Source organism: Jaculus jaculus, chromosome 19 (genome assembly GCF_020740685.1).
Source record: "Jaculus jaculus isolate mJacJac1 chromosome 19, mJacJac1.mat.Y.cur, whole genome shotgun sequence".
NCBI classification, from domain to species: domain Eukaryota; kingdom Metazoa; phylum Chordata; class Mammalia; order Rodentia; family Dipodidae; genus Jaculus; species Jaculus jaculus.
Window position 1 is genome coordinate 29,909,154 of NC_059120.1, and position 13,588 is coordinate 29,922,741.

Below are 13,588 nucleotides of genomic sequence, written 5' to 3' on the forward strand. Positions count from 1 at the left end.
AAAGCTTAGTACCCTGAAACAAGTACTTTTTTTTTATCCTTTCGTTTTTTGAGGTAGGGTTTCACTGTAGCTTGGGCTGACCTGGAATTCACTATGTAGACTCAAGGTGACCTCGAACTCATGGCGATTCTCCTACCTCTGCCTCCCGAATGCTGGGATTAAAGGCGTGCACCACCATGGCCAGAAAACAATTACTTTTTATCTTAGTTTCTGAGTCAAGAATTTTCAGTGACTAAGCTGGGGAGTCCTAGCTGAGGGTCTCATACTTGCAGTGAGGATGTTGGTTCAAGTCTTGGCCATTCCTACAGGATCTACTTCCAAGCATATAGCTTTGTAGGAGGCCACTGTTCCTAAGCAAGTGGACCTCTTCATAGCTCTCCTCATGACAGCAATTTGCCTTCCTTCAGAGGACTCTGGTTCAGAGAGCCATCAAGCACATGCCATACATGCCTTTTATGACCTAGCCTATGAAGTCAGCGCTGTGACTGCTTCAAGTCTGCAAGAGAGTATCCTCAAGCCCAGTGGACATGAAAGGGAAGTTAGGCTCCACTTCCAGGGAGAAATCCTGAATTGTGTGCAAGTGTTGGAACAGCCATATCCAGGCTCACTGTGTAATGTTTTGTCAGTCTTTCTCCTCATCCAACAGTTTAAGTAGATAACATCTGTCACTACCATAAAGTGTACAATTAAGGAAAAGAATATTCTGGCTGGAGGGATGGCTTAGTGGTTAAGGCGCTTGCCTGCGAAGGTTAAGTACCCAGATTCGATTCCCCAGTGCTCTTGTAAGTCACAGTCACAAGACGACGCATGTGTCTGTCTGCAGTGGATAGAGGACTTGGCGCGCCCTATCTGCCTCTTTCTCAAATATATAAAAAAATGGATATTCTACTAAGGTATTTTTAACACTGGCAATACATTACATCGTTCACATTCCACTGTGCCACTAGATTTTTCTAGCAGTGCTCTACCACTTAGTTTTTAAATAATCTAAAGATAGTCACTCTCAAAGTGACCTGGGTTGTCTTTTAAGTTTTGACTAGCAGGAAATAAAAAGTGCCCTGAGGCCAGGGGGTTGCAGCTGGTTGACCCAGTTGAGTTCAAGCGGAGATTTTTTTCCTGTTTCCTTCAGTTCTCTTGGAAACATTTGGCGCTGAGAGGTTATGACGTCCAGCTGCCACTACAAACCGCCCATCAACCACGGACTGGGAGTAACTGGAGCTCGAGGTTTCCCTCGGGAGAGGACCCAGCGGCTGACGGACAGTCCCAGCACCCAAGACTGCTGGACAGGACGCCGCCGCGCTCACCTCGGGCGCCGGCTCCCGCCGGGACCGCGCGGTCACGTGGGGCCGCGTCACGTGGCTTGGGCGGGGCGCAGATCGCACGATGTGACGCGCCGCCCGAGGCAGGCCGGGCCCTCAAGATGGCGGCGGGCTTCCGGAGCGGCTCGGCCCAGCAGTAGTGGCGGGACGGCTACTCGCCGCTAGGGCCGGCCGCCCCCGGAGGCTGCAGCAGCGCCAGGAGTCGAGGATGGTAAAATGACCCAGGGAAAGAAAAAGAAACGGGCCGCGAACCGCAGTATCATGCTGGCCAAGAAGATCATCATTAAGGACGGAGGCACGGTGAGCTGCGTTTCCGCGCCGGCAGTCCCCGGGGCGGCTCCGGCTCTGCCCCTGCGCTTCCGCCCGGTCGGCCCCCCTCCCCTGCCGCCCGGGCCGTGTCCCTTGGGTGGCTGTGTCGACAGCCCGCACCTCCGCGCCGCTGGTGGGCCGGGCCTTCCCGGCCTCGGCCTGCGGTCTCCGGGGCCTGCCCGCCCCGAAGCCCGTCGTCTCTGTGCCCGGCGGCCCCGCTCCGGTCGGGGCGGCCGCACGTGCGCCGGGCCGGAGGGAGCCGCGGGACCCGGCCTGCCGGCACCGCGCCCTACCTCCGCCGCCAGCCCTCCGGCTCGCGCGCGCCCCGGCCTCCCATATGCTGCCAGCCGGGTCCCTCCCCCCGCGCTCGGGCTGCTCCCGGCTCTGTCACCCTCTGAAGGTGAGCGGCCCAGTTCTCCCTCCGTCGCAAGCCTGTCGGCAGCCACCTGAAGCCTGCGTCTCTCGGCCGGCTTTCTGAGGAGTCAAACAAGACATGCAGTGGTTTATTGTGGCCTGGGGGCCGTGGGAGACCCTTTGAAAGTGTCTTGGGGATAAATTGCAGTTTAGAAACACTTGTAATTCACGGCAAACTTTACATGGAGAGTGCAGTAGGTTGCCAGCAGGGGACATGGGGCTTTTAATTGGCAAAATAAACTTACCTGTACGAGTGTGAGAGACAGGTGAAATTTACCCGTTGCTACACTCCCCGATCTTTGCTGAGTCCTTTGGTACGCCATTCTGAGCGGAAATGGCAATCATGCAGGCATGGTTCCTGTATTTCCATTTCTGTTTCCATTGAATGGAGCCCTCCTTAATCAAGTGTTAGCAAAGTACTGGCTGTGAGCAGGCCTCCACTATGGACACTGTGGAGTTACTGAATTCAAGTGAAACAAATGACAATTTAATTTTTTGTTTTTGTTTTTCAAGGTAGGGTCTCGCTGTAGCCCAGGCTGACCTGGAATTCACTATGTAGTCTCAGGATGGCCTCGAACTCCTGGCAATCCTCCTAGCTCTGCCTTCAAGTGCTGGGATTAAAGGCGTACACCACCACATCCGGCGAAATGACAAGTTTCTTTTGACATTTCAGAACATGGCCCAGGCCTACTGTGCTAAAATTTAGAATGCTTGGGACATATGGAACTGTTTCAGACTGTGTTACACTGTCAAATTTGTGAGTTGTCACAGCTTTGACATTTACTGAAAAAAGTTGGGTATGTCTCAGATCCTCTTACTATATACTTCATTAAAGTATTGCTTTGAGCACTCAGGAAGCTGAGGTAGGAGGATCTCTATGGGCTTAAGACCAGACTGAAACTAGTGAATACTAGGTCAGCCTGGGCTAGAGCAAGACCCTACCTCGAAAATCAAAACAAAACAAAAATATTGCTTTTTTTGTTTGTTTTTCAACGTAAGGTCTCCCTGTAGCCCAGGTTGACCTGGCATTCACTATGTATTCTCAGACTGGCCTCAGACTCACGGCTATTCTCCTACCTCTGCCTCCTGTGTGTTTGGATTAAAGGCATATGACACTATGCCCACCTAGTATTGCTTTGATTAAATCATTTCAGACTGGTCACAGCTCTTGACCAACAGTAAGAATTATGGTAGGAGAAAAGAATACGCTTGCCTTTGTCTGTAGAAAGACGGATTTGTTTTGTTTGATCTTTTTTTTTTTTTTTTTTTGAGTTAGGGTCTCTAGCCCGGGCTAACCTGGAATTCACTATGTTGTCTCAGGGTGGCCTCGAACCCCTATCTCTGCCTCCCAAGTGCTGGGATTAAATGTGTTGTGTGCTACCACATCCGGATGAAAGAGGAAATTTTACGGAACTGTTACAGTTTATTAAACCAAGTAATATTTAAAATTATTTTTTTTAATTTTATTCATTTATTTGCAAGGGGGGGGGAGAGAAAGAATATGAACTAGCTCCTGTAGATAACTCCAGATGCATGAGCCACTTTGCACATCTGGCTTTACATGAGTACTGGGAAATTGAACCTGTGTCCTTAAGGCTCTGCAGACAAACTGCACCTTAAAGGCCTTAAGCCATCTTTTCAGTATTAAAATTATTAATTTAAAATTAGTCTTTTCTGGGCTGGAGAGATGGCTCAGCAATTAGAGTCCTGCTTACAAATTCCAACAATTTCTCCAATGCCCATGTAAAGTCATATGTATAAAGTGGTTCATGCATCCGGAGTTTCCAGTGGCAGGAGGCCCTGGTGCATTTATTCTCTCTTTCCCTCCTCTTTTCTTGCAGATAAAGTAAAATCAGTATTCTTAGCAAAATAAGAATGAAACTGATCAATTTTTTTTTTTTAACTGTGGTACTAGAGATCAAACTCTTGGTTTGTGCCTGGTAGGCAAGTGTCCTACCACTGAACTGCTTAGCCCTGTAGCATATGCTTTACAAATTTTGTGTTTTCTTTTCTCCCTCTCTTCTCTCTTTTTTTTTTTTTTCTTTCCGAGGTAGGGTCTCATTCTAGCTCAGGCTGACCTGGAGTTCATTATGTAGGCTCGTTGGCCTTGAACTCATGGTAGTCCTCCTACCTCTTTGCCTCCCAAGTGCTGGGATTAAAGGCATGCACCACCATGCCTGGCCCTCTCTCTCTTTTTTTAATGCAAGGTCTCACATTAGCTCAGGCGGTCCTGGAACTCACTCTGTAGCCCAGACTGGCTGTACTCATGATAATCTTTCTATCTCAAACTTCCCAAGTGCTGGGATTAATATCCTTGAGACAACACACATGGCTTTGAATTTTCAAAGAGATTTTTTTTTTTAATTGAGCAGTAGCTTTTCAGAGCTTAAAAAATATTTATTGGGGGCTGGAAAGATGGCTCAATGGTTAAAAGCATTTGCTTGCAAAGCCTGATGGGCCCAGGTTTGATTCTCCAGTACCCACGTAAAGCCACATGCACATTGCACATGTGTCTGGAGCTTGCTTGCAGTGGCAGGAAGCCCTGGCGTGCCCATTCTCATTCTTTGTTCTCTGCCTCCTTGTCTTTGAGTGAATAAATAAATACAGTAATAAAGTAAAATATTATTTACTTATGTGTATGCATGTATTGAGTGTCCGCATGTGTGGAAGAACAATCTTGAGGCTGGTTCTTGCAAAGCCTCTTGTTAACTACTACAGAAATATCTGGGAAGTTCTCTCTGAGCCTGCCTTCTTGCCATAGGCACACTGGGATTGTAGGAGTCTACCACGGCTTCCAGCTTTTGTATGGGGTCTGGAGACCTGGACTTCAGGTATTTACTGAGCTATCTTCCCAGTCTTATGATTTTTGGCTTTTTGAGACAGAATTTCATGTAGCCCAGGGGGCCTGGGGCTTCTGATCCTTCTGTGTCTGCCTTCGACTTCACTCAGCTAGAACAAATTTTCGAACATCATTTTTAATGCCATTACTTAATAGATATTGAATTTATAGCTTGATTTGAACACAAAGGACATTTTTTTGTACCAGTAAATGTGTTTTGAGAGGACATACAGAATCAGTTAAAATTGTTTGTAACCTTCCAATTAAAAAAAGACCAAATTAGGAGCTGGGGAGATGGCTTAGTGGTTAAAGGTGTCTGCTAGCCCTGGGTTCATTTCTGCAGTACCCACATAAAGCCAGATGCACAAAGTGGTACATGCATCTGGAGTTTGTTTGCAGTGGCAAGAGGGCCTGATCTACCCATATTCTCATCCTCTCTCTCCTCACAAATAAATACATAATTTATTTTTTTAAACAAACTATTCCTGAATGCCATGGGCATTACTGCTCATTTCACTATACTCAGTGTGTCAGGGTTCTGACAGCAGGTGTCCTTCAGAACAGGAGCTTTGTTTTGTATTTAGTAGCCTCCCCACCCCCTTTACTGGTACTAGTACATTCCTACATGAACTTTTATTTATTCCTATGTGTAACCAGCAGATTTCAGTAAATGCCAGGGGATTTCTTCCACTACAGTATTTATATTTTAATCTAATTTTAGCTGCAGATGCAACAATTATAAGCATTAGAAAGTCAGGCATGATAGCACCTGATTATAATTCCCGCAGTTACAGAGGCTGTGGCAGGAGAATCATGAGCTAGTTTGGGCTCAGTAGTAAATTCCAGGTTAGCCTGAACTAGTCTGCCTAGTAAGATCCTGTCTCAGAAAAGAAAAAAAGTATGTAAGGTATGGTGGCACATGTTTTTAATCCCAGCACTCTGGGAGGCAGAGGTAGGTGGAGGATGGCTATGAGTTATAGTCCAGCCTGAGACTACATAGTGAATTCCAGGTCAGCCTGGGCTAGAGTGAGACCCTACCTCAAAAACTTAGAAAGAAAGAGAAAGAAAGAAGTATTAATCTGTTTTAAAAGAGCATTGCTTTTCTACTTCACTACTTATATTAGACTACTGTTGTGAACTTAAAAAATTTTTTGTTAATATTTTTATTTATTTGAAAGAGACAGAGAAAGAGACAGAAAGGGCACTCCAGGGCCCTAGCCACTGCAAATAAACTCCAGATACATACACTGCCTGGGCATCTTGGGGAATCAAACCTGGATCCTTTAGCTTTTTAGGCAAGTGCCTTTACTGTTAAGCCACTGCTCCAGTCCAACTTTTTTTTTTATTTTTTTTTTGGTTTTTTGAGGTAGGGTCTCACTCTGGTCCAGGCTGACCTGGAATTAACTCTGTCATCTCAGGGTGGCCTTGAACTCATGGCAATCCTCCTACTTCTGCCTCCCAAGTGCTGGGATTAAAGGCGTGCGCCACCATGCCCGGCTTCAGTCCAACTTTTTAAAAGTGTTTTATTTGTAAGCAGAGAGAGCAAGAGACTCCAGATGCATGTGCCACTTTATTCATTTGGCTTACATGGGTACTGGGGAATTGAACGCAGGTCATCAGGCTTTTCAGGTAAGTGCCTTTGAGCTATCTCTAGCCCGGCAACCTTTTTTGTCTTGTTTTGGTTATTGTTGCTGTTTTGTTTTGTTTTCTTTTTGTGGTAGGATCTCACTCAAGCCCAGGCTGACCTGGAATTCACTACTATGTAGTGTTAGAGTGGCCTGGAACTCAAGGTGATTCTCTATCCTTAGCCTCTCAAGTGCTAGAATTACAGGTGTTCACTACCACACCGGACTAACATTTTTAAAAAAAATAATGTTATTTATTTGAGAGAAGGTGAGAAAGAGGCAGAGAGAGAGAGAAAGAGAGGGAGGGAGGGAGGGAGAGAGGGAGAGAGAGATAGAATGGGCATGCCAAGGGCTGCAAACACTGAAAACAAACTCTTGTGCATCTGGTTGATATGGGTACTGGGGAATTGAATCTCAGTCCTTAGGCTTTGCACCAAACGCCTTAATTGATATGCCATCTTTTCAGCTCATTTTTTGCAGGGGAAAAATGGCCATTTTTTTAAACATTTTTTTTGTTCATTTTTATTTATTTGAGAGTGACAGAGAGAGAATGGGCACGCCAGGGCCTCCAGCCACTGCAAGTGAACTCCAGACACGTGCGCCCCTTTGTGCATCTGGCTAACTTGGGTCCTGGGGAATTGAGCCTCAAACCGGGGTCCTTAGGCTTCACAAGCAAGTGCCTAACCGCTAAGCCATCTCTCCGGCCTGCCATTTGTTTTCTTGTGTGCATTCTGTCATGGACTGTTAAATCCTTTGCTTTTGATACTGTGGTTTGAGTTTCTCAAAAGCTCCACCACTAATTAAATTCATCCAGAGGCAGGTTTCCAAGGCTATGTGGTCATTGTGAGACAGTCTATGAACAGTATTCACATATTTGATCAGTAATTGATCTCTTCCCCCCTTTTTTCCCCTAGGGCTTAATGAAACACTAATGAAACTAATTTGCTTTATGGTTTTGCCTATATCTTTGTAAGCCTTTTCAAACTACTTTAATATTAATGAAATTAATAGTGTTAGTGATATAGAAAAAAATTAAAGGTTTAAGGTTATTAACAAAAGAAATATATATATATATACATACATACATAATTTTTTTTTTTTGAGGTGAGTCTCCTTCTAGTCCAGCCTGACTTGGAATAATTCACTGTGTAGTCTTAGGCTGGCCTCACACTCAGAAGAAATTAGATTTTTTTGTTATGGTTTTTTGTTGTTGTTGTTGTTGTTTTTTTGAGGTAGAGTCTCGCGTTAGCCCAGGCTGACTTGGAATTCACTGTGTAGTTTTAGGATGGCCTTGAACTCATAACGACCTTCCTGCCTCTGCCTCTTAAGTGCTGGGATTAAAGGCATGTGCCACCACGCTTGGCACAGAAATTAATTTTTTTTTAAAAAAGAGAATCTCTATAATTTATTTGAGAGAGGGAAAGAATGGGCACGCCAGGGCCTCTAGCTACTCTGCAAACAAACTCTAGATGCATGCACCACCTTGTGCATCTGGCTTACATGGGTACTGGAAATTCAAACCTTAGTCCTTAGGCTTCATAGGCAAGTGCCTTAACTGCTGAGTCATCTCTCCAGCCCAGAAATATATATTTTTTTCCTTTTATTCTGAGCTGGGTTGTATTGAATTCAGGGCCTCAACACATGGCAAGGCAATAGCTTTGCTGCTAAGTTATTAGCCCTGTTCCCATTTAATCATGCACAATAAAAGTAAGTAAATCACATTAGGTTGTGTAATGTATGAGGAATTTTGTTATGTGGGGATGAGCCTAGGACCTCACAAATTCTAGATAAGCACTCTACTACCAAGCTACTTCACCCTAATATTAGGAGTTTTTTTGTTTGTTTTTTCTTTTTATTATTTAATATTTTATTTTTATTTATTTATTTGAGAGAGGGAAAGAAGGAGAGTGAGAGGGAGAGAGAAGGGTATGCCAGGGCTTCTAGCTACTCTGCAAATGAGCTCCAGATGCACGTATCACCTTGTGCATCTGGCTTACGTGGGTCCTAGGGAATTGAACCAAGGTCCTTTGGCTTTGCAGGCAAGCGCCTTAACCGCTAAGTCATCTCTCCAGCCCAGTGTTTTTGGTTTTTTTTTTTTTTTTTTTTTGAGGTAGAGTCTCAGTCTAGCCCAGACTGGCCTGGAATTCACTACATTGTCTTAAGGTAGCTTGAATTCATTCCTACCTCTGCCTTCCGAGTGCTGAGATTACAGGCATGTGCCACCATGCCCGGCAATATTAGGAGTTTTTAATGTTTGCAAATTTTCTTTGAATATTTTCAGAAGGGTTCACCTTCTCCTTCCCCCCAAATTTTATAAATTAAGTAAATTGAGTAAGATAAGAGAAAATATACTTAGTAACACAATATTCATACTAATTTATGTATTTACTTATGTACACTTAATACTGCCAAATATATAAGGCATATATGAAATGTCATAGTAGATGTGTTAGTTTATGAATCAACAAAAGATTGTCAGAAAGGTAAAAAATTCCCAAAAGTGGGCTGGAGAGATGGCTTAGTGATTAAGGCGCTTGCCTGCCAAGCCTAGAGACCTAGGTTTGATTCCCCAGTGCCCACACAAGCCAGATGTGCAAGGTGGTGCATGAGTCCGGGATTTGTTTACAGTGGCTAGAGGCCCTTATGTACCCACTCTCTCTTTTGCTTTCTCTATCTTCCCCTTTCTCTCACTGTTTCTTGACAATAAATAAATAGAAAAGAATTCACAAAAGTAAAAGTTTTTTTCATATGAAATACATTAAGACTAGGAAGTTGTTTTTCAGGCACAAAGTTTTAATTTATTTATTGGTTTTTCGAGGTAGGGTCTCACTCTAGCTCAGGGAATTCACTGGAATTCACTATGTAGTCTCAGGGTGGCCTCAAACTCATAGTGATCTTCCTACCTCTGCCTCCTGAGTGGTGGGATTAAAGGCATGAGCCATCACACCCGGATTATTTTTTAAAATCTTTGTTGTGTTTGGCTGGAAAGATGGCTTAGCGGTTAAGCGCTTGACTGTGAAGCCTAAGGACCCCGGTTCGAGGCTCAATTCCCCAGGATCCATGTTAGCCAGATGCACAAGGGGGTGCACGCATCTGGAGTTCATTTGCAGCAGTTGGAGGCCCTGTCATGCCCATTCTCTGTCTCCCTCTTTCTCTTTCTGTCGCTCTCAAATAAATAAATAAAAATAAAACAAAAAGAAGTGTGTATATTCATTGTGCATGGAATGCACATTGTACATGTATATACATTGTACATAAGGGTATTTATCACAAGTGTGTAATATGCTTTGAGCTTCTCTCTCCATGTCCCCTACCCTCCTTTTTCTTACCCCTCCCATTAGTCCCTTTTGTTTCCCCTGGAAGGTCTCACTTCTGTTTTCAAATCATGTCTTATGTACCTGTGCACAACTGCAAATGAGAGAAAACATAGAATAGTTGTCTTAAGACTCAATTAGCTTAATATGGTTACCTTCAGGGCTGGACAGAAAACTTAATGGTTAAGGAACTTGCCTATGAAGCCTAAGGACACAGGTTGTACTCCCTAGTACCCATGTAAGCTAGATGCACAAGGTGGTGCATGCATCTCTGTTTGCAGTGGCTAGAGACCCTGGCATGCCCATTCTTTCCCCCTCTCTCAATAAGTAATATATAAATAAATAGAATTTTAACAGAAATATGGTTACCTCTAGTTGCATCCATTTTCCTATAAATGATCATAGCTTCATTCTTCCTTATGGCAAAAAAATAAGTTCCATTGTGTATAAATACCACATTTCTTGATCAATTTCTCTATTGTTGGGCACTTCAGTTGGTCCCACAACTTAGCTATTGTGAATAGTTTCAGTAAGCACTGATGTGCAAGTATCTCTGTGATATGTTCACTTAAGTTCTTTGGGTAGATACCTGGGAGTGTTGGAGCTAGGTCAGATGGTAGATCTACTTTTGGTTTGAGGATCTGTACTCATTTCTGTGGTGGCTGGACTAGTTTATCTTCCCACCAGCATGTGGGCCAGCATTTGTTACTTGTTTCCATAATAACCAGCGTGTTGCCTAGTGGAAGATGGAATGTCGTGTAGTGTTTTGCTTCCATGATGGCTGGTGCAGTTAACAGATTTTTGTATGTGTATTGACCTGTATTTCATCTTTTGACCCCTGTCCATGTCGCTAGCCCCATTTATTGATAGGGCTGTTTAGTTTCTTGCTGTTTACTTCTTGAGTTCTTTGTGTATTCTGCATAGTAATCCTGTGTGAGAAGTACAACTGGCAAGGGTTTTCACATTTTGTAGGCTGTGTACAAAAGCTTCTTAATTTCGTGTGATCCTCTTTGTCAGTTCTTGGGTTTATTTCCTATGCAAAGTCCTCTTTGGGAACCCTTACCTGTGTCTTTAAGTGTTGTCTTTGTTTTCTTCTAGCAGTTCATAAAGTTTCAGATCTTATATTCAAGTGTTTCTGTTCCCTTGTTTTTATGAGGTAGGGTCTCACTCTAGATTAGGCTGACCTGAAACTCACTGTATAGTCCTAGGCTGGCCTTGAACTCACAGTGATCCACCTATTTCTGCCTCCTGAGTGCTGGGGTTAAATGAGTCACTGCTACACCTGGCTACATTCAGATCTTTGGATCCATTTTGAATTGATGTTTATAGAGGGTGAGAAATAGGGATTTTTGTACATGTGGAAATTCAGGTTTCCCAGTGCTACTAATTAAAGGGGCTGTGATGTATGCTTTTAGCACTTGTGTAAGATAATTAGGTGGCTGTAACCATGAGGGTTTATTTCTGATTCCCTGTTCTGTTGGACTACATGTCTATTTTGTGCCAGTATCACACTGTTTTGTTACTATGGCTCTGTAATATAATTTGAGATTGGATATTGTGATACCTCTAGCATTGCTATTTCAGCTAGGGATTGATTTGGCTATTCTGGATCCTTTGTGTTTCAGTATGACTTTTAGGATTGTTTTGGGATTTGGGTGGGTATTACATTGTTCTGTAGATTGTTTTTGCTAGTACAGCCATTTTCACAATAGTCTGAGTCCATAAGCATGGGAGATCTTCACATGTTCTAGTGTCTTCAGTTCCTTCATTGTTTTCTTTATAGCTGTCTTCACTTCTTTGGCTAGGGTTATGCCAAGGCTGTGTGTGTGTGTGTGTGTGTGTGTGTGTGTGTGTGTGTGTGTGTGTGTGTCTTGTGAATTGGGCTGATCTTCTGGCGTGCCAATTTTCATTCTGTCTTTCTTTCCCTCTGTCTCTCTCAAATAAATGAATAAAATAGTTTAAAAATGCTTGTTTAGGAAAGAATGAAAAACAATTTAAACATCTCCCCTCCAACACTTGAGAGGCAGAGGTAGAAGGATCGTAGTGAATTCGAGGACAGCCTGAGACTACATAGTGAATTCCAGGTCAGTTTGAGCTAGAGAGAGACCCTATCTCAAAAAACAAACAAAAAAAAAAAGCAAAAAAAATTACCTCATGTAAACATTATATATCATTAAAAATTACCTCTAAGCCGGGGGTGGTGGCACATGCCTTCAGTCCTAGTACTCAGGAGGCAGAGGTAGGAGGATCACCATGAATTCAAGGCCACCCTGAGACTACATGGTGAATTTGAGGGCATCCTGGGCTAGAGTGAGACCCTACCTCAAAAAACAAAACAAAGCCGAGCATAGTGATGCACGTCTTTAATCCCAGCACTCAGGAGGCAGAGGTAGGAGGATCGCTGTGAGTTCAAGACCACCCTAAGACTGTGTAGTGAATTCCAGGTCAGCCTGGGCTAGAGTGAGACCCTACCTCAACAAAACAAAACAAACAAAACAAAAAAATCCTTAAAAGGTTGTGGTTTATGCATTATACTGTCTGATTTGCAGCCTGATTAGCATTATAGTAAAAGATTGATCATTTACATCTCTGTTTTTCCTATTAATTGATGATGCTGCCATGAACATCTTTGCAATGTCTTTTTCTGATGTTTGCTTATTATAAGCTGTTATTAGATATATTTTTACAAAGTAAAATTTTAGTAATTTTGTGTTTAAAAATATTTATTTGTATATACGTATATGTATATATATACCTTTGTGTATTCACCAGGGTCTTTTGCTATTGCAAATGAACACCAGGTGCTTGTGCTACTTTTTGCATCTGGCTTTATGTGGATGGCTTGGGAATGGAATTGGGTTGGTAGGGTTTGCAAGCATCTTTAACCATTGAGCCATGTCCCTAGACCCTGTATTGGTTCTTTTTTTTTTTTTTTTTCCCCTGAGGTAGGGTCTCACTCTAGGCCAGGCTGACCTAGAATTCACTATGTAGTCTTAGGGTGGCCAAAATTCACAGTGATCTCCTAACTCTGCCTGCCAAATGCTGGCATTAAAGGCATGTGCCACCATGCCTGGCTTTGTATTAAATCTTTAAAAAAAAATACTCATTTTCAAGGAGAGAGAGAGAGCATGAACACAGGTGCATCAGGGCCTCTAGCCACTGCAAACAAACCCCAGATGCATGTGCTGCTTTGTGCATCTGGCTTTACACGGGCACAGGGAATCGAACCAGGGTCATTTGGCTTTTCAGGCAAGTGCCTTAACTGCTGAGCATCTCTCCAGTCCTGTGTATTGGTTTTTATGAATTTTTCAACTACTTAAGATACTAATTTTTTTTATTATATATTCTTCTTCTGCTTATTTGCTTCTTTTTTAAAAGTTTTTTTGAGGTTCAAGAGATCCAATCCAGAGCCTCTAACATGCTATACAAGTACTCTAGTACTGAGTACTCCTTTAGCCCTGTTCACTCTTTAAAATCGGTTCTCATAGCAGAGCACCTAAAACTGCATTCATCTTTCATGCTCCTATCCTTAGCATTCTGCTGACAAGTCACATTTTTTTTCTCCTTCTTTTCTTTCTTCTTTCCCTCCCTCCCTCCTTCCTCTTCTCCTTCCCTTCCTTTGCCCACTTTTTTGTTGTTGTTGTTGTTTGTTTTTGTTTTTTGAGGTAGGTTCTCACTCTAGCCCAGGCTGACCTGGAATTCACACTATATTCTCAGGGTGGCCTCGAACTCATGGCAATTCTCCTACTTCTTCCTCCCCAGTGTTGG

General features: G+C 43.3%; 1 protein-coding gene across 1 annotated transcript in view; it reads left to right on the top strand.

The window, feature by feature from the left end:
• The first annotated feature begins 1,411 nt into the window (after window positions 1-1,411).
• Window positions 1,412-13,588, top strand: part of Mfsd14a (major facilitator superfamily domain containing 14A) — a 42,515-nt gene continuing 30,338 nt past the window's right edge. Inside the window, exon 1 of the mRNA XM_012950010.2 lies at window positions 1,412-1,619. Coding sequence (XP_012805464.2) covers window positions 1,536-1,619 — 84 coding nt within the window. The 5' untranslated portion in view covers window positions 1,412-1,535. The remainder of the gene's footprint in view (window positions 1,620-13,588) is intronic.